The sequence below is a fragment of the Ascaphus truei genome, chromosome 5 (genome assembly GCF_040206685.1).
Source record: "Ascaphus truei isolate aAscTru1 chromosome 5, aAscTru1.hap1, whole genome shotgun sequence".
Lineage (NCBI taxonomy): Eukaryota > Metazoa > Chordata > Amphibia > Anura > Ascaphidae > Ascaphus > Ascaphus truei.
The window spans coordinates 292,089,927-292,114,510 of record NC_134487.1 but is presented as its reverse complement, the minus strand read 5'-3'; the positions used below and the strand labels follow the sequence as shown (position 1 = coordinate 292,114,510).

Below are 24,584 nucleotides of genomic sequence, written 5' to 3'. Positions count from 1 at the left end.
TTGTTACTTGTGTATAAATCAATACACACACAACTGCAAAAATAATAATAATAAATATATATATATATTTATCAGATTACCATGGTTTAACACATGCAACCAGCGTCTGCCATTTCACTTAGTAACTTCTTGTCCAACTCCATGGTTCCTGTCCAGCAAGGAAAACTTGTTTATATGTTGGTGTTTTAGTGTCAAGTCTTTATTTTCCAAATGACAAAGATTATAGCTCACTTACCTCCATGTATGGAATAATTTGTTACACGCTCAATCCAGGGTTAATACTTGCTGGTTCAAATACATACGATCCTTGTTATTTTCTGCTGGGGCCACTAGCTCACTGCAAAAGCAATAAATTGGCCATGTCTTCCGATGCCACAAGGCGGCTAGAACAAAGACATCCCTCAATCTGTGTATCAAAGCCAAACTTCTCTGGACAAACCACAAAGTGCACCTCTGTGTACGTTACTTGGTTTTGTTTTTTTTTCCTTCTGATTTATTTGTTATTTTTTTTTATCTTGAAACAGAGAAACAAACACTCTGGGGAAAGGGGGAAAAAAAGACAGACTCTGGGATAAAAATTACTACAACAGCACCTGGAATTCATTGGCCTGCCCAGGAGAAACACAGGCACTGCCACAACACCACAGGAAATAGCTACTGTCTGAAGCAGAGCAGACAGTCCAAACTCCTTTGACTGGCGCTATAGGTCCAGGTCATAAAAATCGTCCAGATCCTCGTGGAACAAATCCCACTCGTCCTCTGAGTCCGTCAGATCTTCATCTGCGCCCGCTGCTAACAGCATGAGCAGCATCTCTCCCAGTTCGAAAGTCACCACCTCGTCTTCCTCGTTATCGAACGGGTCACCACCCACTCGCTCCTCAAAGTCCCAAAAGCGGTTCCTTCGCTGGGCCTGGAATAAAATAAATAAAAAATAATTTTTATTTGAAGCCCCCTATTTTACAAACTGGAAACCTGCCCCCAACCAATGCCCTTTAACCCCTTTGAGTGCTGGCATTCCGATCACGTGATCGCTTCCAGGAGTCACCCCCCCCCCCCCACCAAATCTGCCTTAGTAGAACGACGCGGATTTTTGAACGTAGCTACTACATCATAGTGCCTCCTCAGGGCCTTACCCACCCACGATGTAGTAACGGTGTCCTGGGGCACTAAAGTGGTTGATAAGACTTGACACCACCAAGAAAACCTTGCTGTGCCAAATGCCCGTTTTATGGGCCGAAAGACTAGTAATGGGTTTGAATCCCAGTGTTGGCTCCTTGAGCCCATTGTGAGCACACGTTAAATGTTGGTGCCGGGTGCACAAGGGAGATAGATTGTAGGCGAATAAACAAAGTGGTACTGATGGTGCGAGTACCCCAGCAGGAGGGAGCAGCGACAGGAAAGTCCCTATAACGTGCACTCAATGATCACAATGTATAAATGTGTGGGAAATAAGTTATCGGAATTGACGTGACAATGCCTACAAAGGTGGCCCAGGCGGAACTGTAGGAGGTCCACAACAATTAAAGCCAGAAAAAATGTCCCAATGCAATGGTTGTGTATGTAGGATGAGGACATGTGTGGTGGTCCCTACACTGATGCCAGTATATTGACGTTTAGATATATCTGTCCGTCACAGGCAGTCTGATCCTCCATCATCTGGATAGGAGTGTACAACTACACACTGCAGGTCACTCATACTGCCAGGATATTAGCTGCCTTTATTCTTTCCACACTGTGTAGCTATTTATCTACATGCTGTGTATTCTGCACTACTGTGTGGCTACACTGGCAATGTGATTACACTTGGGGTGACTCCCCACTATTATTTTTAGATAATAGCACTAATCTGTGGTTATTTTACCCTTCTGGATAGTATATATCTGTCCCCTGCACTGAGAATTGGACTCTAGGGCCAGCAGAGACTTACAGACTAGGGTCCAATCTGCTTGATCCCCTCACTTATCCCTCTTCCTCCCCATGGTGTAGGGATATGTATTCAGGGTCATTTAACTAAAATTGTCCTATTACATCGCCGCGTGTTTATGAGCTTTTATTATTGCAGTTATTGATGCTGTGGGCATTTGAGCCTATTACCTCTGGTTACAGCGGTGACTGTCATTCTTAATTTTGGTCCCCATATTTTTAATGCATACCAAAATTCATTTTTTTTTTGTGTGAAAACATTCGCATTGGGACATTTTTTCCGGCTTTAATATTTGTTGTGCACCTCTACGGTTCTGCCTAGGCCACCTTAGTAGGCATTGTCATGTCAATTCAGATAAAGTATTTCCCACACATTTATACATTGTGTGCACGTTACGGGGACTTTCCTGTCGCTGCTCCCCCCCTTCTGCTGGGGTACTCGCACTCTCAGGACAACTTTGTTTATTCGCCCATCGTATCTTTCCTTAGTGCACCTGCTTGCATTACTGACTACCAGTCATGCTAGGTATAGCGGGTATCGTTAGCGTTTGTTTCATCAGATAGCCCTGTAGAGCCTACAATCTATCTGTGCTACTGTTATCTACAGGGCAGAGATTCATGTGCCTGCAAAGGCAGTACCACTCAGAATAAGCATTTAGATGTGAAGACTGGTTGAGGTTTTGAGTGTTGGGCATACTTTAAAGCAGCAATCCCACCTGGTCATTTTTTAAATGTTATTGTAATAACTGGAGTCCCAGAGTGCTGAAGTGCGCCATTACGACCACGAGGAACCCCACAGTTCCTGAGACAATTACCAGTGTAAATAGTGTTTACTGGTCCCACCTGGGGAAACCATATCTCGCAGGATCTGCAAGCCAATCGGAAGCAGCTATTGGAAGATACCAGTGGCCATGTATCCCCAGTGAAGCCCACCGTCACTGTTTATCATCTCTGGAACTGGGGGGTTCCTGCCAACAATAGGCTTCAGCACAGAGGGGGCACCCAATTATTCCAATTATGTAAAAATAGAAATCTACTTAAAATGTGAAAGAATCCCAGGCAGGATTGTTGTTTTGAAGCATTTCCAGTACACGCCCCAGTTCCCATTATGTAAATGCTTTAAGTTCTTTCCATTTCCGACGGAGAATGAAGGTTGGTACTGGAGACAGAACATCCTTCTGTGCCCTTTCTTTTTATGATGGGAAATAGAAAGGGAATTGTAGCCTCTCTCTTGTCCAGATCACTGAACGCGATAATCTTGCACATCATGTTTCTTGCTACGAGGGATCTGGCACAACGACTCTGCTAAAGCGGCTATAAACAGCCCCAACCAACACTCACCCGGTACCTGCTGGACATGCCCCCTTTTTGCCGTGGCTGCGGTTCTTCGATGCGGCCGTCGGGGTACGCGTGTTTGTAAAAACAGTTGCCGCCAAATGGGCAGTTACCGCGACCTTCGTCAAAATACCGGCATGACTTGTTGCTGGAAAGGAACGCGATCCATATATTACGCAGGTGTAAATATTACCTACACAGACACAATATCAAGTCATTTGACCAAGTGTTCCAAGCAGGAGCTGAAACCCCAAGCTTGCACATTCAAGTGCAACACTTTAGCCACTATGCCAGGGGTGGCCAACTCCAGTCCTCAAGGGCCACCAGCAGGTCAGGTTTTAAGGATATCCCTGCTTTAGCACAGGTGGCTCTGTCAATGACAGAGCAATTGATGGAGCCACCTGTGCTGAAGCAGGGATATCCTGAAAACCTGACCTGCTGGTGGCTCTTAAGGACCGGCGTTGGCCACCCCTGCACTATGCCATGCCTCCACCTCTTAGATTAAAGATATCTGGGCATAGTAAAAATTATTAAAATACACAGCCCTGCTGAAGATTTATTTTCACATGACCCCAAATGCAAACCCTTTAACAGCTACACTCCGTGTGGGATTTCCCATTAGGCCGGGACCCAAGGCGGCAACATTTTGGGGCGGCAAAAATGGCAGCCCCCATTTGCCGCGCTCTGGGACCTAACGGGAAGGGACTTATTTACCTGTGCCGGCCGCCTCGCTTCTTCAAAAAGAGAGCGTCAAATGACGCCGAGGGCCGTCGCACGGCGTCTCGTTGCCACGGAAACCATGAAGCTGCGTTACCGTGGTAACGAGACACCGTACGACGTCACGTTGGCAAGGTCTGTGGCGTCATTTGACGCTGGATTCTGAAGGAGAAGCAGGGCGGCAGATACAGGCAGGTGCCCAAGGGAAGTGGATTTGGCTACACCCATTTTCCCCAGACACGCTTAATTGCAGGAGCCCCACTTCCCAGGGCAAAAAAAATAATAATAAAACTTTGCTATTTGGAAACCCGCTTCTTTGATACGTAGAGGAAGATTAGGAGGATACGGTGTTTCGGGTGATACTCAAAGCAAGAGGTTACCCCATGGCCTCCTTGTACTTCAGGATAAGTTTCTGCTTCTCTTCCTTCTCCTCCACCCAGTACTCGCTTGGAATGACAAAGTTTGACGTGATACGACATTCTGGGCAGGATCTGCAACACACGAGGGGGGGGGGGAGGGGGAACTATTTGTATAAAAAGTGGAACAAAAAGGCAGCTCTCATACACTTCTATGGCATCACCTTCATTTCTTTATACGAAGAGCATGTCCGAACTGTGTAATACAGAGACTGGGCTACACCCTGGAAAATTCTTGAACTTGAATATGGCAGCCAGCAATCCCAACACATTTCTTAGAGTATTTTAAGTCGCAGAACCCCATTTAATGTGAGACTGTAGCAGAGTTACCCAAGGCCTGTATTATAGTAAGCGCTGGCGTCAATGACAAACATTTGTCTCCCTAGGACAGTATCTAGTGCCGATGTGTGCGGCAGCGTTGTAGAAAGACAGAAATTTGTCTTGGAGCAGCTGCCGTGCCACGTGACATAGTGAGTCAGTGAAGCAGGAAAATAAATAAATATAAATACTCGTGTGACGTCATGGCCTCGGCTCTTAGTCGCGCGCGTCATCGTTTGGCATGTATACACAAAACGCTTGCGCAATGTGCACGCGCTTACTATAATTCCAGCCTTCGTATTTACAGTCAGAACATTTCAATACAGTCCCGTGATTTCTAATTAAGATCGCAGTTAAAACGGAAACTTAAAAGAACAAGGCCAGGACTACAAGAACAGGACATGGTGGCAGGCTGGCAACACGTGTCCTCCCTGAGCATCATATACCAAGCTCAGGACATGGTGGCAGGCTGGCAACACGTGTTCTCCCTGAGCATCATATACCAAGAACAGGACACGGTGGCAGGCTGGCAACACGTGTTCTCCCTGAGCATCATATTCCAAGAACATGACATGGTGGCAGGCTGGCAACACGTGTCCTCCCTGAGCATCATATACCAAGAACATGACACGGTGGCAGGTTGGCAACACGTGTCCTCCCTGAGCATCATATACCAAGAACAGGACATGGTGGCAGGCTGGCAACACGTGTCCTCCCTGAGCATCATATACCAAGAACAGGACATGGTGGCAGGCTGGCAATACGTGTCCTCCCTGAGCACCATATACCAAGAACAGGACATGGTGGCAGGCTGGCAATACGGGTTCTCCCTGAGCATCATATACCATGCTCAGGACATGGTGGCAGGCTGGCAATACGGGTTCTCCCTGAGCATCATATACCAAGAACAGGACATGGTGGCAGGCTGGCAATACGTGTTCTCCCTGAGCACCATATACCAAGAACAGGACATGGTGGCAGGCTGGCAATACGTGTCCTCCCTGAGCATCATATACCAAGAACAGGACATGGTGGCAGGCTGGCAATACGTGTCCTCCCTGAGCACCATATACCAAGAACAGGACATGGTGGCAGGCTGGCAATACGTGTCCTCCCTGAGCACCATATACCAAGAACAGGACATGGTGGCAGGCTGGCAATACGTGTCCTCCCTGAGCACCATATACCATGCTCAGGACATGGTGGCAGGCGGGCAATACGTGTCCTCCCTGAGCACCACATACCAAGAACAGGACATGGTGGCAGGCTGGCAATACGTGTCCTCCCTGAGCACCATATACCATGCTCAGGACATGGTGGCAGGCTGGCAATACGTGTCCTCCCTGAGCACCATATACCAAGAACAGGACATGGTGGCAGGCTGGCAATACGTGTCCTCCCTGAGCACCATATACCAAGAACAGGACATGGTGGCAGGCTGGCAATACGTGTCCTCCCTGAGCACCATATACCATGCTCAGGACATGGTGGCAGGCGGGCAATACGTGTCCTCCCTGAGCACCACATACCAAGAACAGGACATGGTGGCAGGCTGGCAATACGTGTCCTCCCTGAGCACCATATACCATGCTCAGGACATGGTGGCAGGCTGGCAATACGTGTCCTCCCTGAGCATCATATACCAAGAACAGGACATGGTGGCAGGCTGGCAACACGTGTCCTCCCTGAGCACCATATACCAAGAACAGGACATGGTGGCAGGCTGGCAACACGTGTTCTCTCTGAGCATCATATACCAAGAACAGGACACGGTGGCAGGCTGGCAATACGTGTCCTCCCTGAGCATCATATACCAAGAACAGGACATGGTGGCAGGCTGGCAACACGTGTCCTCCCTGAGCACCATATACCAAGAACAGGACATGGTGGCAGGCTGGCAATACGTGTTCTCTCTGAGCATCATATACCAAGAACAGGACACGGTGGCAGGCTGGCAATACGTGTCCTCCCTGAGCATCATATACCAAGAACAGGACACGGTGGCAGGCTGGCAATACGTGTCCTCCCTGAGCACCATATACCATGCTCAGGACATGGTGGCAGGCGGGCAATACGTGTCCTCCCTGAGCACCACATACCAAGAACAGGACATGGTGGCAGGCTGGCAATACGTGTCCTCCCTGAGCACCATATACCATGCTCAGGCCATGGTGGCAGGCTGGCAATACGTGTCCTCCCTGAGCACCATATACCATGCTCAGGACATGGTGGCAGGCGGGCAATACGTGTCCTCCCTGAGCACCACATACCAAGAACAGGACATGGTGGCAGGCTGGCAATACGTGTCCTCCCTGAGCACCATATACCATGCTCAGGACATGGTGGCAGGCTGGCAATACGTGTCCTCCCTGAGCACCATATACCATGCTCAGGACATGGTGGCAGGCTGGCAATACGTGTCCTCCCTGAGCACCATATACCAAGAACAGGACATGGTGGCAGGCTGGCAATACGTGTCCTCCCTGAGCACCATATACCATGCTCAGGACATGGTGGCAGGCGGGCAATACGTGTCCTCCCTGAGCACCACATACCAAGAACAGGACATGGTGGCAGGCTGGCAATACGTGTCCTCCCTGAGCACCATATACCATGCTCAGGACATGGTGGCAGGCTGGCAATACGTGTCCTCCCTGAGCATCATATACCAAGAACAGGACATGGTGGCAGGCTGGCAACACGTGTTCTCTCTGAGCACCATATACCAAGAACAGGACACGGTGGCAGGCTGGCAATACGTGTTCTCTCTGAGCATCATATACCAAGAACAGGACACGGTGGCAGGCTGGCAACACGTGTCCTCCCTGAGCATCATATACCAAGAACAGGACATGGCGGCAGGCTGGCAATACGTGTCCTCCCTGAGCATCATATACCAAGAACAGGACACGGTGGCAGGCTGGCAATACGTGTCCTCCCTGAGCATCATATACCAAGAACAGGACTCAAGGTTATCCTTACCAGTTCAATTCCCCAAAACAAGGGCGTGAAAGAATAGGGTCACCAGAGGGCAGAGAAAGTGTGGCATTGACTGCCGATGACAGATGAAGTAGGTATCCAAGAAAAAACACGTTAGAGATCCGTTTCAGAGAGGAAAATGGAAACAGGGATACGCCAGATAAATTAAAACCAAGGAAGAGCATTGATCCAGGGACTGACCCGACTGCCACTTACTAAAAACAGGAAGGAATATTCTTCCCACTTATGAAACAATTGAATGTGTTACTGCTTGTTTTGTGTTTGCCTTACTCTCTCAATATATCTATAAATCTAGGGTGGGCACCTCACCACGCTGGAATTTTGATAATTTGGTTGTTCTCTCTCACCAGCCTAATCTACTCTCTTTGCAAGTACACAATTTTACACAACAAAAGACAGGGGTGCCCAATGCTACATCCAATTGACAAAACATATATGGTAATAAGCAGTGGTCGACAAATCACCAAAAAAATCTACTCGCCGAACAAAAAAATCTACTCGCCACCTAGTACCACACGTGTGCTGCTTGGGCCAATAGGAGCTCGCCACGATGTTAAATCCACTCGCCCGGGGCGTGCAAATGTATAGGTTTGTCGAACACTGGTAATAAGTATAAAGTTTAGCATTGATGTAGCATTGGGCACCCCTGTCTTTTGTTGTATACATTTGCCACGCTCGGTAGCACTGTTTTTGACATGAATATATATTCATGATGTGGTGGGTGTAGGAGTTTGAGCTAGCTGGGAATGTGTGTTAATCAAGTACACAATTAGACAGCTAAAAGATTGGGGTCGGTAACATCATGCGCTTTGGACTCTCCCTATGGTAATATGGCCTCACTTTATGATCTTGCTTTCAAACTGCTTGGCGCTCCTCCACTTGCGGATGCATTTCAGGCAGTAGGAGTGGTTGCAGTTGGAGAGGATCCCGAAACGCCGCTCGCTGGGGTTCGCCTTCTCGTAAACCACCTCCATGCAGATCCCGCACACTATGTCCTTGCTGCGTTGGACGGCAAATGAGAGCTCCATGTCCTTCTCGTGAGCCTCAATGCAAGACTAGGGAGCAGGGGAGAGAGAGGAACAGACACTGCAATAAAGCATGGAACATGGAAAGATTTGTTTCACAAACTCCTAGAATAGGCGCGATTTTATGGGGGGGGGGGGGTGGTGCGGCGCTTAAAAGGGCCCTGCGCTCTTCCCCAAAGCATTTAAATGAAATGTCGGAGATCGCAAATTCCCTTGTCTCCATGCGACGTGTCGCCATGGCAACGCGGCGCACATGACGTCGTAGTGTCAAACGCTGGAGACAAGGTAAGGAGGGGGAGGGGGTCGAGCAGAGCAGGCGGCACGGAGGGAAAAAAGTTTGCGCAACCCTGTTCTAGAAGACAATAGTTTTCTTAATAGATGAAATTATAGTGTACAAAGGGTTCAAAACCTCATACTCGTATTGTGAATTAATCAGCCACATTAGTCTGATGGTAAATTCAAAGCACTAAGACAATGCAGTCTTTCTAGTTTTTATTAAAGCATTGAATATTCTTTTTTTTTTTTAGGCTCTCCCAAAGAGATACAGGCATACCCCGGTTTAAGGACAGTCACTTTAAGTACACTCGCGAGTAAGGACATATCGCCCAATAGGCAAACGGCAGCTCGCGCATGCACCCGTCAGCACGTCCTGAACAGCAATACCGGCTCCCTACCTGCACCGAAGCTGTGCGCAAGCGGGGAGACTATAGAGCCTGTTACACATGCGTTATTTACATTAGTTATGCACGTATGTGACGATTGCAGTACAGTACATGCATCGATAAGTGGGGAAAAGGTAGTGCTTCACTTTAAGTACATTTTCACTTTACATACATGCTCCGGTCCCATTGCGTACGTTAATGCGGGGTATGCCTGTATATGCTTATTCCTTATTGATTGTAAGTGATATATGTAACACTGAGGCAGATTCATCAAGCACCGGTATGGGAAACCGTTAGCACAGCCGACCTGGTGTTAATTCATTGATTTGAATGTGAGTAAATGCCAGGCTGGGTGTGTAAATGCCAGGCTGGGTGTGTAAATGCCAGGCTAGGTGTGTAAAACCGTACTGGTGCTTCATGAATCTGACCTTTAGTGAGATCAAAGTCAAGTAACTACTAAAATCTCCCCAAACTTTCCATCTGTCATTCGCAAAATAATTATTCATTTTTTTAAAGGGGGAACAAAAACCTGGGTTAAAAAAAAAGGAGAAGAATCTGCGAATTACAAGAGGTCACATAAGGTAAACCATCTTCCCTGCATCCCTTGAGCAATCTTTTACACGCCCGCATTGCTCACACCCTGTACTGCTCAATCGTCAAGTAACCAACATGGCAATTTTCTGCATTACGAAAAACCCTAAATTTGAATACACAATTACAGAAGTGCAACAGCTATAGTGTTGCTACAATAATTTGCCTACATTGCAATGCACCCCCAAAGAGGAGGTTCGTTTCAACATGCAACTTAACGCAAAACTGTAAGGTCTGGAGCAGGGGTTATCTCTGTCAACGGGGCACTCAACTACAATCCTCCGGAATCCCCCCCTCACCAGGTCAAGTTAAGGAAATCCCAGCTTCAGCACAGGTGGCTCAATCGAAGACAGAGCCACCTCTGCTGAAGCAGGGATATCCTCAAAACATCACCTGTTGGAGAGGGGGGGGGGTGTCTTGAGGTCTGGAGTTGAGCACCACTGGCCTACAGTTTGAGCCTCGTTCCCATCATTACACAGCTATGTGGTACATATTAAGCAGCTGTTCTCCCCGTGTAGAATAGTGCGCAGAGATTTCAAGACCTCGCAGATCTATTTCCCCTTTCAAAATAGTTAAACGTGCTTTGCAACACATTTTTATATAGCGCCATAATTATATGCAGCACTGAACATGGTATAGTCCGAGCCCTTACATTTAGGTGCCCCAGTATTGACTCTGTAGATGAAGGTGGTATATTTTCTGGATAACTCCTCTTTTCCAAGTGTACATACACCTGTATATTGGTCCTGTTGTATATTGGTTGTGATGGGACGCAGTGCCCTTTTCTATACTTCTGACATGTTCCCCAATGCTCCCACTACATACTGTATCTTCCGGAGGCACTCCAGCAGATATTACAAAACTAGATCTATACATTTATAAAAATGCCCGGTACCAAGAGATTCCCCTGCAACATTGGATGTGAAATTCAGTATGTTAGAGGAGCCAAAGCGACAGGCCTTACACTTGGTGGATTTAAAACACGTTTTTCTGATTTAAAGTGGCAATTCAAGCGCGCATTTATTTATTTATCACAGGTTTGAAGCAGGGGGTCTCCGGAACTGGCCCCCATTCATTTCAGCTCTGGGGACCCCCTGCTTCCAGAGATACTGACCTCCGTAGTGGGTGCCAGTAGCCGCTCCAAGGGTTCACATTATGGCGGCGTTTCAAAGCTACAGAGCCCTGAGGGCCAATAGAAAGTCGTGATGTCATCAGACTCGGCTTTTTATTGGCCCACATCACGTGGGAGCTTTAAACCCCAGCCAGCTTAGCCGGAGCTGCTACCGGCATCCCCTATGGAGGCAAGAATCTCCCGAAGCAGGGGGCACCGGAGCCGAAATTAATGGGGTTCAGCTCCAGAGACCCCCCCGCTTCAATCCGGTGTAAAAAAAAGAAAAAAAACCCCCAAAAACACAAACAAAAAAGCACTTTAAAACACCAGGGGCACATTCCGTTTATAATTGGTTGCTTCTCTGAAGATTATTGAAGGATGTCACATCAAACAGTCTTCGGAAAAGAATATTTTTAAAATACACCAGCGTTTCGTTAATATATTCCTAATCTAGCTAGCATTGGAATTAAATTGGATAAGAAATGAAACTAAACTTTGAAAACAATGAATATTGGCAGAACCTTTCTAGACTGTGCATTCAATCACTAGGCAGCAGAAAAAAAATAAAATGATTTCCAATAAGAAGAAATGGCAGACAATACCCTCCTCCCAAAAAAAACCAGTCACCTATAGAAGGCCAAGACAAAGCAGCATAAAAACCAAAACGAATAAAAAAAAAACAAAAAAAAAACAAAACAGAATACGCGATTCCTACTTAAAACAGTCATAATAAATACTGTTTTACAATGAATGTAATAAAAGAAAAAACCTCCCACAGATGTCAGCTGTAACTGCGACGTAGCATTATACCCACTTATCTTTGTATATTCACAGCTAGGTGCCCCCTACCTTTATATGCTGGGACCTCTGAGCAGTGTCCACGGGATGGAGAACTTGCAGCCCACACATGTCACACGAGTCCCCGTGCAGGTACACGCAGTTCTCTCCGTAGCGGCACTCCCCCACAGCAGCGTACGGACACAGCTGCTTCTTGAGCTCGGGGTCAGCAGGCTGCTCCTTGCACTCTTCCTGCTCTGCAGCTCCCGGAGTGTGAGCATCTGGGGCTGCACGAAAAGTAACACAGGAGAATGAAAGCTGCTGCCCCTTTGTTATAGTGGGGAAACAAAACAGACACAAAAAGCACTATCAAAATCTACTCGACTAGAAAACATAAATAATGTACAACATGCTTTTCCTGTTCTAAAACCCAGAGGACAAAGTACTGTTTAAGTGCTGAAAATCAAACATGTATTTGCAGATGTCATAATAACAATGAAACAAATGAAGTTTTCCAAAAGCGGCAGTGACAAAATTAAGTCATATTTTAAGGCAGTCCTCAAGAGGCTACTCCTTGGATAGTTGCCTTTTCACATTAAGGTACTATAGCACTGGTTTTCCCATAAAACAGCCAATACCATTAAAACATGCCAACTGTGCTCAACATAACATGTAGGTACATTTCTGTGGCACCTGGGATCAGCCGACTACTCAAATGTCCGACAAAAGTCAGTGCATGTGAACTAGGAGCATCTTCGACAAAGTGCCAAGCCAGCTGTTCAACACCGGATATGTAGCCTGCAGCAGCATACGCTACATCCCATCTACCACATTAAGGACCAGCAATGCACATCTCTCCTCTTATGGTAACACCAATAAACACAGATGAAGCTTTAGTCACAAACCCAGGGACTTTTAGTCTGCATTAAAAGCAGCATCGGTCTCCACTTCCACAGCAACTGAATCGCAGCCTGTAACATTATAAATGTGACTACCTGCCTTATAAAAAAACCATTGCCACGCGCATATCCATTGTAAGCCCCACCCACAAGACGCTGTCATATAAAGCAAAAGGACTACTAACTTAAATATTAAGTACTGCTTGGGGGAAGAGACCCATCAATTAGCAGGCTATTTTCCCAACTGTACACAACGGGGTCCAAATAATATGGATTTAATACATGGAAGTGCAAAATCTACTTTTAGGAACGCATTACATACTTGAGGCTATTGAACGTACACACGATTACAAGAAGTCGTCCTACGAAACCAGCAAGAAAGGCCAACTAGTAAACAAGATCTAGACAAATCAATTAAAGCAGAAGCTTGTAATCCCCTCCCTCAAAAGATCCCATAGCTTTGCAACAATTACAGCTGCTGCCCAATAATGCCGAAATCTGGAACGCACACCAATGTGGGCAGAGGCTTTGATGCAGGTTATCATCAAGAGTTAAACAAGAAGAAACAAAAAGGGAACGGAGCAAAATCCACAGATCCAGTTGGAGAAAAAAAAAAAAAAACTAAAAAAATGTTGGCCCAGAGTGTAAATAAATTAATGTTTTTGTTTGAGGAGTCACAGCACCGAAATCAAATGAAAGTAAGAAACATGAAAAAGTTGGTATGGGGTTACTTCAATAAAGGGTTTATTAAAATGGGGAAAAAATAAAAAAGTAAAGTTAGGAATAGCAACCTTTAACAAAAAAATAAAAAAATAAAAATAAAATAGAGGTTGGAGTTTCCTGGCTGCTAAAGTTCCCCTCCCAAACAATTACCACGTCCACAGTAGGGCTGCCCCGGCACAAACTCCACGGCATTCACCCAGTCTTCAGCCTGTGCGCCCCCAGCTGCCAGGTCACTAGCTGCCAATTCAGCTGCCTTACTGTTTATAATGCTGCTTGGTTCCTGGAGGGACTCACGAGGGCAGGTCCTTGCAGCAGAGGCCCCTCCAATCAGTTCCTGCTTTAGTGGCTTTGTGTGTTCATACCTTACAGAAGGGAGAGAAAAAAAAACGTGGCAGTTAGTTCAGTGAGGACACTTCCTATGGAAGACTGGGTTCCAACACTACGGTCTTTATGTTGGTGGATTAACAAAATTATTTGAAGTCTCTAACTACAATAGAATATCAACAAAATGTATCCAATGGCTGTGTGCGGCTCTGATGAGATGTCAAACAGCAAGTAGTATTTTACAGCACCCTTACCTTTAGAAACAAAAAAAAACTAGATGAGAAGCAAGAGGTCACTGGAGCTCAACTGCATTAAATCTCAGCTCCAGGGGCCCCCGTGCTCCCCAAAATACTTACACCAGAAAGGGATGCCATTAATCGCTTTCATGTTAAAACGTCCCGCGCCACATGGGTCAATAGTAAGCTGCAGGGGACGACGTTGCGGCTTGCCTTTGGCCCGCAGGATGCAAGACTTTTAAACAGACACTCTATGTGCCCAGACAGAGCTGCCACAGGCAGCCCCTTCACATGCAAGTATATCGGGAAGCGGGGGCTTTCCGGGGCTGAAATCAGTGAGGGCCCTGGAGACCCCTCTCCCCCCCCCCGCAAAAACAAACAAACATAGGTATAACTACTTTAAGAAATCAAAAACAAAAAGATGTTAGAAGCATGTGTGCAATAGATATAAATCTCATTAACACATGTAACAGACAAATTAAATAATGTGATTCTTTCCCTGATATAAAAAAAAAAAAAAAAAAAAGGGGGGGGACTCCACGTGGTCTAGCTTGTAGATCTTCCCTCAGATCCCCTGAGGAAGTGACCTAGTGTCATGAAACGCGTAGGGTGGAGGAGCTTGGTGTATTGAGCTGATCCAGCATCCGTAGTTCCAGACGCAGGTAGGACTTCCTGCATTGCTGACGTCACCCGATCTGCCGGTAGCGGGTGTTGCATGCAGTGAATCTCTCCGCTGCGGATTGAGGGACTTTCAAGTTGCGGACGGCATTCGTGAGTTGTACTACTCACCCCCTTACCATGTGAGTGCGGTTTTTATATTTTTAAAGTGTGTTAATAAAGTCTGTTACATATTACACCATCATTGTCCTATTCCCTGTCCTTACCGCTGGTGGGTGCTGCACCGTTAATATCTATGATCAACATCACCTATCTGGGGGAAGATCTACAAGCTGGACCACGTGGGGTCCGTGGGAGCCCGTGCTGAGACGGGAAGTGTGCACAGACTTTCTCCCCTGAATTTGCAAATTCATATCCTGTGAGTAGGATTCTATAGTTCTAGACAGGGACTTGTTGCTGTGGTATACTGCGCAATTGGTGTGCCCTTTTTTCTGTAATTTCAGAAACAGTGAAGACATCGCATTAAGGACACCCTACCCATCTGGAACTTTAATCAACCAGTTCATCAACCTGTCCAGAAGGAGCCTTGTATCAGAGACTATCTTTGTTTGATTACGGTATCGTGGACTGATCACTTAAGCGCCAGGGACACTTATTTGTATTTGTAGAACGGAATCTCTGTCTTTCTAAACCATATGTATAACTCGCATTAATACACTGGTCTAAAACTGGTAACCTGCTAAAAAGCCATGATCATTAAAAGAACGTTCTGCTAGCTTTGCTAGTCAGGAAGTGAACACAACCATGATTCTTGCGGCTGGCAGGCCATGCTCACCTGCAGTGGTCTCCGTAAGCACAGCACCCTCTTTGGTAATATCTGCAGATCATGGTCGATTGGCTGGTGTTCAGATCATGAGAGTAGCGACAGTTGTTTCCTTCCTTGCAAACCCCGTGAATAAAGTATCTGCAATTACCATACAAATTGTTATTCGCAGGTCAGCCAATGTAAATCACCCAGGTAGAAAACGTGTTTGCTGTAGCTCACATTACATTCCCAATTGCTCCCTCTCTAACTGAAATGGTAACATGTAAAGACCCCCAAAAAAGGAAGTTATGTATTTCAAACAGTGAGCAGTGATACGTTTAGTCTTACCTCTACTTAAAGCCATCCTCTCCCCCACTCACCAGCCCCCTCACTTCCCCCCCACTCACCAGTCCCATGCCGCTTGCCACCACACCTCACACTCACCAGCCTCTCTCCCCCCCACACACTCACCAGCCTCTCACCCCCCCACACACACTCACCAGCCTCTCCCCCCCACACACACTCACCAGCCTCTCCCCCCCCACACACACTCACCAGCCTCTCCCCCCCCCACACACACACTCACCAGCCTCTCCCCCCCCCACACACACTCACTAGCCTCTCCCCCCCCCACACACACTCACCAGCCTCTCCCCCCCCCACACACACTCACCAGCCTCTCCCCCCCACACACACTCACTAGCCTCTCCCCCCCCCACACACACTCACCAGCCTCTCCCCCCCCCACACACACACTCACCAGCCTCTCCCCCCCACACACACACTCACTAGCCTCTCCCCCCCCCACACACACTCACCAGCCTCTCCCCCCCCCACACACACTCACCAGCCTCTCCCCCCCACACACACTCACCAGCCTCTCCTCCCCCCACACACAATCACCAGCCTCTCCCCCCCACACACTCACCAGCCTCTCCCCCCCCACACTCACCAGCCTCACTCCCCCCCCCCACACTCACCAGCCTCACTCCCCCCCCCCCCCCCCCCCCCCCCCCCCCCCCCCCCCCCCCCCCCCCCCCCCCCCCCCCCCCCCCCCCCCCCCCCCCCCCCCCCCCCCCCCCCCCCTCCCCCCCCCACACTCACCAGCCTCACCCCCCTCACCAGCCTCTCTCCCCACTCAACAGCCTCTCCCCCCCCACACACTCACCAGCCTCTCCCCCCCCACACTCAACAGCCTCTCCCCCCCACACACTCACCAGCCACTCACTAGCCTCTCCCCCCCCACACACACACACACACACACTCACCAGCCTCTCCCCCCCCACACACACTCACCAGCCTCTCCCCCCCACACACACTCACCAGCCTCTCCCCCCCACACACACTCACCAGCCTCTCCCCCCCACACACACTCACCAGCCTCTCCCCCCCACACACACTCACCAGCCTCTCTCCCCCCACACACTCACCAGCCTCACTCCCCCCCACACTCACCAGCCTCACTCCCCCCCCACACTCACCAGCCTCACTCCCCCCCCCACTCAACAGCCTCTCCCCCCCCACACACTCACCAGCCTCTCCCCCCCACACACTCACCAGCCTCTCCCCCCCACACACACACACCAGCCTCTCCCCCCCACACACACTCACCAGCCTCTCCCCCCCACACACACTCACCAGCCTCTCCCCCCCACACACACTCACCAGCCTCTCCCCCCCACACACACTCACCAGCCTCTTCCCCCACACACACTCACCAGCCTCTCCCCCCCACACACACTCACCAGCCTCTCCCCCCCCCCCACACACACCAGCCTCTCCCCCCCCCACACACACTCACCAGCCTCTCCCCCCCCACACACACTCACCAGCCTCTCCCCCCCCACACACACTCACCAGCCTCTCCCCCCCCACACACACTCACCAGCCTCTCCCCCCCCACACACACTCACCAGCCACTCCCCCCCCACACACACTCACCAGCCACTCCCCCCCCACACTCACCAGCCTCACTCCCCCCCCACTCAACAGCCTCTCCCCCCCCCACACACTCACCAGCCTCTCCCCCCCCCACACACTCACCAGCCTCTCCCCCCCCACACACTCACCAGCCTCTCCCCCCCCACACACTCACCAGCCTCTCCCCCCCACACACTCACCAGCCACTCACCAGCCTCTCCCCCCCCACACACACTCACCAGCCTCTCCCCCCCCACACACACACTCACCAGCCTCTCCCCCCCCACACACTCACCAGCCACTCCCCCCCACACTCACCAGCCTCTCCCCCCCCACACACTCACCAGCCTCTCCCCCCCCATACACACTCACCAGCCTCTCCCCCCCCCACACACTCACCAGCCTCACTCCCCCCCCACACTCACCAGCCTCACTCCCCCCCCACACTCACCAGCCTCACTCCCCCCCCACACTCACCAGCCTCACTCCCCCCCCACACTCACCAGCCTCTCTCCCCCCCCACTCAACAGCCTCTCCCCCCCCCACACACTCACCAGCCTCTCCCCCCCCACACTCACCAGCCTCTCCCCCCCACACACTCACCAGCCACTCACCAGCCTCTCCCCCCCCACACACACTCACCAGCCTCTCCCCCCCCACACACACTCACCAGCCTCTCCCCCCCCACACACACACTCACCAGCCTCTCCCCCCCCACACACACTCACCAGCCTCTCCCCCCCCCACACACTCACCAGCCACTCCCCCCCACACTCACCAGCCTCTCCCCCCCCACACACTCACCAGCCTCTCCCCCCCCACACACTCACCAGCCTCTCCCCCCCCACACACTCACCAGCCACTCACCAGCCTCCCCCCCCACACTCACCAGCCACTCACCAGCCTCTCCCCCCCCACACACTCACCAGCCTCTCCCCCCCCACACACACTCACCAGCCTCTCCCCCCCCACACTCACCAGCCTCTCCCCCCCCACACTCACCAGCCACTCCCCCCCACACTCACCAGCCTCACTCCCCCCCCCACACTCACCAGCCTCTCTCCCCCCCCACTCAACAGCCTCTCCCCCCCCCACACACTCACCAGCCTCTCCCCCCCCACACACTCACCAGCCACTCACCAGCCTCTCCCCCCCCACACACACTCACCAGCCTCTCCCCCCCCACACACACTCACCAGCCTCTCCCCCCCCACACACACACTCACCAGCCTCTCCCCCCCCACACACACTCACCAGCCTCTCCCCCCCCACACACACTCACCAGCCTCTCCCCCCCCACACACACTCACCAGCCTCTCCCCCCCCACACACTCACCAGCCACTCCCCCCCACACTCACCAGCCTCTCCCCCCCCACACACTCACCAGCCTCTCCCCCCCCCCACACACTCACCAGCCTCTCCCCCCCCACACACTCACCAGCCTCTCCCCCCCCACACACTCACCAGCCTCCCCCCCACACTCACCAGCCACTCACCAGCCTCTCCCCCCCCCACACACTCACCAGCCTCTCCCCCCCCACACACACTCACCAGCCTCTCCCCCCCCACACTCACCAGCCTCTCCCCCCCCACACTCACCAGCCTCACTCCCCCCCCCACACTCACCAGCCTCTCTCCCCCCCACACACACACACCAGCCTCTCCCCCCCCCACACACACACACCAGCCTCTCCCCCCCCACACACACACCAGCCTCTCCCCCCCCACACACACACCAGCCTCTCCCCCCCCACACACACACCAGCCTCTCCCCCCCACACACACACCAGCCTCTCCCCCCCACACACACACCAGCCTCTCCCCCCCACACACACACCAGCCTCTCCCCCCCACACACACACTCACCAGCCTCTCCCCCCCACACACACTCACCAGCCTCTCCCCCCCCACACACACTCACCAGCCTCTCCCCCCCCACACACACTCACCAGCCTCTCCCCCCCCACACACACTCACCAGCCTCTCCCCCCCCCACACACACTCACCAGCCTCTCCCCCCCCACACACACTCACCAGCCTCTCCCCCCCACACACACTCACCAGCCTCTCCCCCCCCCCCACACACTCACCAGCCTCCCCCCCCCCCCACACACTCACCAGCCTCCCCCCCCCCCACACACACTCACCAGCCTCTCCCCCCCCACACACACTCACCAGCCTCTCCCCCCCCCACACACACTCACCAGCCTCTCCCCCCCCACACACTCACCAGCCTCTCCCCCCCCCACACACACTCACCAGCCTCTCCCCCCCCACACACACTCACCAGCCTCTCCCCCCCCCACACACACTCACCAGCCTCTCCCCCCCCCACACACACTCACCAGCCTCTCCCCCCACACACACTCACCAGCCTCTCCCCCCCCCCACACACACTCACCAGCCTCTCCCCCCCCCCACACACACTCACCAGCCTCTCCCCCCCCCACACACACTCACCAGCCTCTCCCCCCCCCACACACACTCACCAGCCTCTCCCCCCCCCACACACACTCACCAGCCTCTCCCCCCCCCCACACACACTCACCAGCCTCTCCCCCCCCACACACACTCACCAGCCTCTCCCCCCCCCACACACACTCACCAGCCTCTCCCCCCCCCACACACACTCACCAGCCTCTCCCCCCCCCACACACACTCACCAGCCTCTCCCCCCCACACACACACTCACCAGCCTCTCCCCCCCACACACTCACCAGCCTCTCCCCCCCCACACACACTCACCAGCCTCTCCCCCCCCACACACTCACCAGCCTCTCCTCCCCCCACACACTCACCAGCCTCTCCCCCCCACACACTCACCAGCCTCTCCTCCCCCCACACACTCACCAGCCTCTCCTCCCCCCACACACTCACCAGCCTCTCCACACCCCACACACACTCACCAGCCTCTCCCCCCCACACACTCACCAGCCTCTCCCCCCCACACACACTCACCAGCCTCTCCCCCCCCACACACACCAGCCTCTCCCCCCCACACACACCAGCCTCTCCCCCCCACACACACTCACCAGCCTCTCCCCCCCCACACACACTCACCAGCCTCTCCCCCCCACACACTCACCAGCCTCTCCCCCCCCACACTCACCAGCCTCACTCCCCCCCCACACTCACCAGCCTCACTCCCCCCCCCACTCACCAGCCTCACTCCCCCCCACACTCACCAGCCTCACTCCCCCCCACACTCACCAGCCTCACTCACTAGCCTCACTCCCCCCCACACTCACCAGCCTCACTCCCCCCCACACTCACCAGCCTCACTCCCCCCCCACACTCACTAGCCTCACTCCCCCCCACACTCACCAGCATCTCTCCCCCCTAGGGTCTCCTCTCTCTCCCCCCTTTCCTCCCTCGGGCCTCCTCCCGCCGACCTCCTCACCTGCAGGTGACCTGCCGTGTCCAGCCTCCCGCGGGGGGGGTTTCCGGGAGCGCGGGCAGCGGGGCTTTCCCTGCGGCTGCTGATGTGAGAGATGCAGGCGCCGCCGCTGCCTCCGCCATTCCTGTTTATCCCCCCACCACAGCGGAGGCACCGGAACTTCCGGGGTCACATGTTTCCGGTGAGAGGGGGAGGGGGGGAGACAACTAAAACCCACAACTTCCGGCGAAAAAAACCCAGCTATTCTCTGCACGCAGCTGATTGGCTGCATGGCTGATCCTATAACCAATGAGAGGAGGGAAGCAGCTGGCCCCACCCACAACATGTGCTGTGATTCTGTTTGATCACACTGGGTTCTGTTTCTTTGTATCCAGGGATCCACAGGAAAGGATGTAGTTTCGGAATAATATTGCTATATTTCCATTTATTAACCTCCAATGATCAATTCAGAAGAGGTTATTATTTATTATTAATCATATTATTTATTGTTGTTAAGTGTATTATTATATATTGTTATTAATTGTATTATGTATTGTTATTAATTGTATTGTTATTAATTGTATTATTTGTTGTTATTAAGTGTATTGTTAGTAATTGTAATGTTATTTATTGTTGCATAGTGTAAAACATTCTGGACAGGTCTAATTTTGTTAATTGTCTCAGCACTTTTTGTTTTTGTTCGGAATACACAAGAAACTCCATATAGTGATAATGAAATGTTTATGAATGGGGTTAGAATGTTACATGGGAGTGGATGAATGCTTTTTTTTTCTAATGCATTTCTTTGTTTAAAACTGAAATATTTAGTGTTGGTTAGGTATAAATGTTTTTTTTTCTTTGCTTAGGGCTCCATCGCCTCTTTCCTTACAGAAACACAACTGGTACTGAATGTTCACTTGATAGGCACAACATAATTATGATTAAACAAGACAATATAAGGTCCATACAGCAGTGAGTGCTACAGACTTAAATGGAAATAATAATAAAAACAATACTATCTGTTCACATGTGATAAAATAACAGAATATCATCTGTGAAAAAGGTAATTCATTTAATAATAATCATATAATAATAAACTACATCCTTAATATAATGTGAAGATGATTTTACTAATAAAAAAGAAACAACATATAAATATATGTAGATACACACACATATATATATATATATTAAACTTCTAATGGTTTATACAGTCCCATCTTTATCTCTTGCCCAGTATCCGCGTTGTTATTGCATTCCTCTCTCTCCATAAGAACCGTTCTCTGGAGGGAAGAGAACTGCTCTCCAGACACATTGTTATTAGAATTGTCACATAGCAAAGGGTTTTCTCAGCTTCTCTCGGACATTTGAAGATGTTTTTATTTCTTATCACAGATCTTATTTTCTTATTACAGCAGACACTTTCACCTGCATTTCAGCAGGGATTCATTTTTAACCACTTTTGTGACGGACGTGCAATGCATTTTACCCCCTAATCCTCGGGTAATGAACAAGTTGCTACATAAAGCAATACTGTGCTGGAAACGAGGATCCAAAAAACAAACTGCTGTCCCCCCCAACGTCTTAACCTTTCCAGAAACCAACAGCGAGAATGACCTTTTTATCTTTACTGTGGGTGAATAGGTGAAGCGTCAACAGACAATAAACAAGATAAACATGTTAGGAATGATGATACATTGTAAAATGTTGCAGGCCACTGGTTAATTTATTAAGGGGTAAAATGATATCTGATTTATAAATAACGAGTTGGAGGTTGCTAATGTAATTGTTTTTGTGCATCTTTAGACATATCTATTCACCCCTACCCACCTGCAGTCCAGTCCCAAGTCTCTGATCGCCTCCTGGCAATATCCTTGTGGATGGTGCTCTGCCGCCTTAAATATGTCTAAAACTGAGCTCCTTATATTTCCCCCTAAACCGTGCGCACACATGCAGCCCCAGCGATGTGTGCATTGGGCTGCAGGAGATTAGGAAGGCGATCGGGGGCGTGGCGGGGGACATGGCGAACGCATCACGGAGCTGGTTGCCCCTCATTGGCTGAACCAGCCCACGTGACGCTGACATCACGCGACTGCAGCCTGGAAGACCAATTCACTTGTCTTGGCAAAATGTCGCAGTGCGGCCCAAATCTGTTTTCCTTGGAGCAGTTCGGCCCTTCTCACTTTACAAGCGGTGCAGGCCTGAGGTAAGGGAACTTACAGAGGCCCCGCGCGGTCCTCCGGCATTTAATTTAAATGCTTTGGGGAAGAGCACGGGGCCTCTGTAAGTGCCGCACTCCCCGCCCCCCAGAAAATCTCATGCCCTCCCTGGGGGGTGCGCCCTCCAGTTTGCGCATCCATAGTCTAGACTCGTGGCTACTGTCCCACACCCACAGTTGCTCCCACTAACCATTGTGGCCAAGCACTGCCATCTACTGCACTTATTCCCTCACCTACTGTCTCTGTAACTCTCCCAACATAGCACTTAGATTGTAAGCTCTTCAGGGGACGGAATTTCCTTTCCTATTGTCTGATTTTGTTTATTGCACTTATTGTATTAGAATTCCCTGTACTGTATTGTCTCTTTTGCAAAGTACTAAGTACAGCTGTGGGTGCTATATAAATAAACATCCATCCACGCATCATTATTCATGCTCTATATTTAATATTAGTCCAAATAATCAGTTCCTACATATAAATAGATATTAAAGCCAAACTATAAAGTCCACACGACCTTAGTTGCCAGCGAGCTACGTGAGAGATTGAAGAGTAATGTTACAGGTCACACCGGCAATGAATCCTTTGTAATGGGGCTGGAATGTGTTTCAGCTGCACCTGGTCCTGGGAGTTAAAGCAAAGCATTTCATATTAGACGAACTGGCCTAGCCTGTTTCTGTCTGTATCAAGTAACTCCAGCCTCAGCACGTTTACAGAGGTGAAATACCCCACACCTCAGTATCACTAGTCAAGCCAGAGAAATGGGCTAACGTGTTACCTTTCCATCCTCTTCCAATGCATTGCTGGCACCACAGAGAAGAGCTTGAAAATGCAGGTGGTCTGTAGTTTATTATGTTGTGGTTATAGTGTATTGATACAAGCAGATATCTAGTGTAACTATTACTTTAAATTATTATTTATTATAATTTTTTTTACAATACTCCATTTGAGCTAAAGGTAACAAATCTATTTCTGTTTCTCAGGCATTGGTTTATAGTCTTCAAATTTGCCTATTTAGCAGGTATTGTATCTATTGAAAGCCCGGTGTGCATATTGTACAGCTCCAATCAGAACCTTCAGCTGATTACGACTGACGCTAATTGGATGATGATCAGCAGGCTCGGTGTAGGGCAAGTGGTCACTGAAATTTCTCCATGACCAAATGACCGCTGGGACCTTACCCTAAAACCCCCTACCATAACCACTAAAGCACCCTTAAATTATTAAACCCCTACCCTAACCACTAAAGCACCCTTAAATTATTAAACCCCTACCCTAACCACTAAAGCCCCTTAAATTAAACCCTTACCCTTACCGCTAAAACCCCTTAAATTAACCCCCTACCCTAACGGCTAAAACCCATTAAATTAACCCCCTACCCTAATCACAAAAGCCACTTAAATTAACCCCCTGCCCTAACCATTAAAATGCCGGCGGTCATTTAGTCGCAACGAAACGTCCGTGACCAAATCTTCCATTCTGCAGCAGGCTATAGGGAATTTATCCCCACTTCTGTTGTGCGTGTATTCAGAGTATATACAATATACTGTGTGTACAGGAAATCAGGGGAGCAGTTGCACCTTAAAATAAA

The 24,584-nt window shown here is 50.2% G+C and overlaps 1 protein-coding gene across 3 annotated transcripts; it reads right to left on the bottom strand.

Annotated features, from left to right (window-relative positions):
* Positions 1-458: 458 nt before the first annotated feature.
* Positions 459-20,993, bottom strand: MKRN1 (makorin ring finger protein 1). Of its 3 annotated transcripts, none has more exons than XM_075602661.1 (8): positions 20,802-20,993; positions 15,511-15,639; positions 13,648-13,859; positions 11,948-12,162; positions 8,550-8,764; positions 4,356-4,466; positions 3,265-3,406; positions 459-910 (listed from the first exon to the last, which is right to left on the bottom strand). In XM_075602661.1, the coding sequence occupies exons 1-8, from the start codon at positions 20,918-20,920 to the stop codon at positions 701-703; spliced, it is 1,353 nt and encodes a 450-aa protein (XP_075458776.1). In that variant the 5' UTR covers positions 20,921-20,993; the 3' UTR covers positions 459-700. The 3 variants fall into 3 exon arrangements, with proteins under 3 accessions (XP_075458776.1, XP_075458777.1, XP_075458778.1); XM_075602662.1 differs by having other exon boundaries at positions 13,756-13,859; XM_075602663.1 differs by having other exon boundaries at positions 20,726-20,836.
* Positions 20,994-24,584: the final 3,591 nt, after the last annotated feature.

Excerpts from the sequence above, each read along its gene's own strand:
- MKRN1 (XM_075602661.1), bottom strand. The coding sequence starts at position 20,920 with ATGGCGGAGGCAGCGGCGGCGCCTGCATCTCTCACATCAGCAGCCGCA. Across the intron at positions 15,640-20,801 it reads ACACGGCAGGTCACCTGCAG|ATACTTTATTCACGGGGTTT; the intron begins GTGAGGAGGTCG and ends TGGTAATTGCAG. Across the intron at positions 12,163-13,647 it reads GCAGCCCTACTGTGGACGTG|CCCCAGATGCTCACACTCCG; the intron begins GTAATTGTTTGG and ends CTTTTCGTGCAG.